Source organism: Dendrobium catenatum, unplaced genomic scaffold, assembly GCF_001605985.2.
Source record: "Dendrobium catenatum unplaced genomic scaffold, ASM160598v2 fragScaff_scaffold_853, whole genome shotgun sequence".
Taxonomy (NCBI): Eukaryota; Viridiplantae; Streptophyta; class Magnoliopsida; order Asparagales; family Orchidaceae; genus Dendrobium; species Dendrobium catenatum.
In genome coordinates this window covers 8,542,747-8,543,900 of record NW_021319315.1, presented here as the reverse complement: position 1 = coordinate 8,543,900, position 1,154 = coordinate 8,542,747, and the positions used below count along the sequence as shown (strand labels likewise).

The 1,154-nt window shown below is 36.4% G+C and overlaps 1 protein-coding gene across 1 annotated transcript; it reads left to right on the top strand.

Moving 5' to 3' along the window:
* Positions 1 to 516: 516 nt before the first annotated feature.
* Positions 517 to 948, top strand: LOC110101321 (repetitive proline-rich cell wall protein 2-like). Its single transcript, XM_020829179.2, has one exon. It carries the CDS (start codon positions 517 to 519, stop codon positions 946 to 948), a length of 432 nt encoding a protein of 143 aa, XP_020684838.1.
* The last annotated feature ends 206 nt before the right edge of the window (positions 949 to 1,154 follow it).

The following is a 1,154-nucleotide window of genomic DNA, read 5'->3' as shown; positions in this document are numbered from 1 at the left end:
TTTTTCATTTATTTTCAATCCTTAATTTTTTAAATTCCTTTACACAAAATTATAACAAATTAGACAAATTCTAAACTGCTAATATCTCGTTTCACTAATTTTCTCATCAATCAAATAATGGAGATCATAATTTATTTTGTTAATATTTATATTTATTTTTCAATATCCTTTTTTGTAATTAATTTACACCAAATCAAGTCATATAAAAATATTAAATTACTATTTTCATGAACTTCCTAATAAGCTTAAAATCAAACAAAATTTAAACCGTTAATATCTCATCTTCGAAATTAAAAAAAATTATTTCTTCCAATTTATGGAAATAATTTAATTTTGTATCTTTACATTTATTTTTAATTTCCTTTTTTCATAATTCATTTATACGATTTTCTTAATTTCCTAATAAGCCAAAATCAAAAGAATCCTAAACTACTTATATCCTCCTCTTCCAAACGGCTAACCCCAAAAACCCTAACTCTCTAATCTCAACCTCTCTCCATCTCTCTTCTCGCTTCAATGGCTTCCCCGATTCTTTACCTCTTCTTACTCGCTATAATCTCTTCGCCGCCGGCATCCGCCGAAGACTCGTCGGAAGAGTGCCCATTCCCCTACATTTCACCTCCTCCGCCGCCGTGCTCGTCGGGCTGCTTGTCTTATCCACCGCCGCTGGAGAACATACCGTACTACGAGCCGCCGGCGGGAAACATACCGTACTACGAGCCGCCGTCTGGAAACATACCGTTCTACGAGCCGCCGGCGGGCAACATACCGTACTATCAGCCGCCGACGAATCCCTACTTGGACCAGCATCCGCCGCTGCCTCCTGGTTCTACACTGTCCTGGTTCCCCGTGCTCAACGATACAAACCCAGCGCCGTCACCGGCGAAATTTCCCGGTGTGCTTCTGAGTGGCTTGGTTCTGGTATCATCCGTTCTACTTGTTTATTAGAGAGAGAGAGAACGCGCGCGTAAATTTATTGAAAAAAATGTTAAATTTCCCCTTAGATTGATATAATTCTTAAATATTATATGTAATATTAATCTTTAACGTGCATTTTTGAACTTCAAAGCTCATTCTGATGCAAAAAGATATCTTATGAATTTTTTTTCCTAATTTATTTGATCTAAATCTACATCAATGACTCTAATTATATT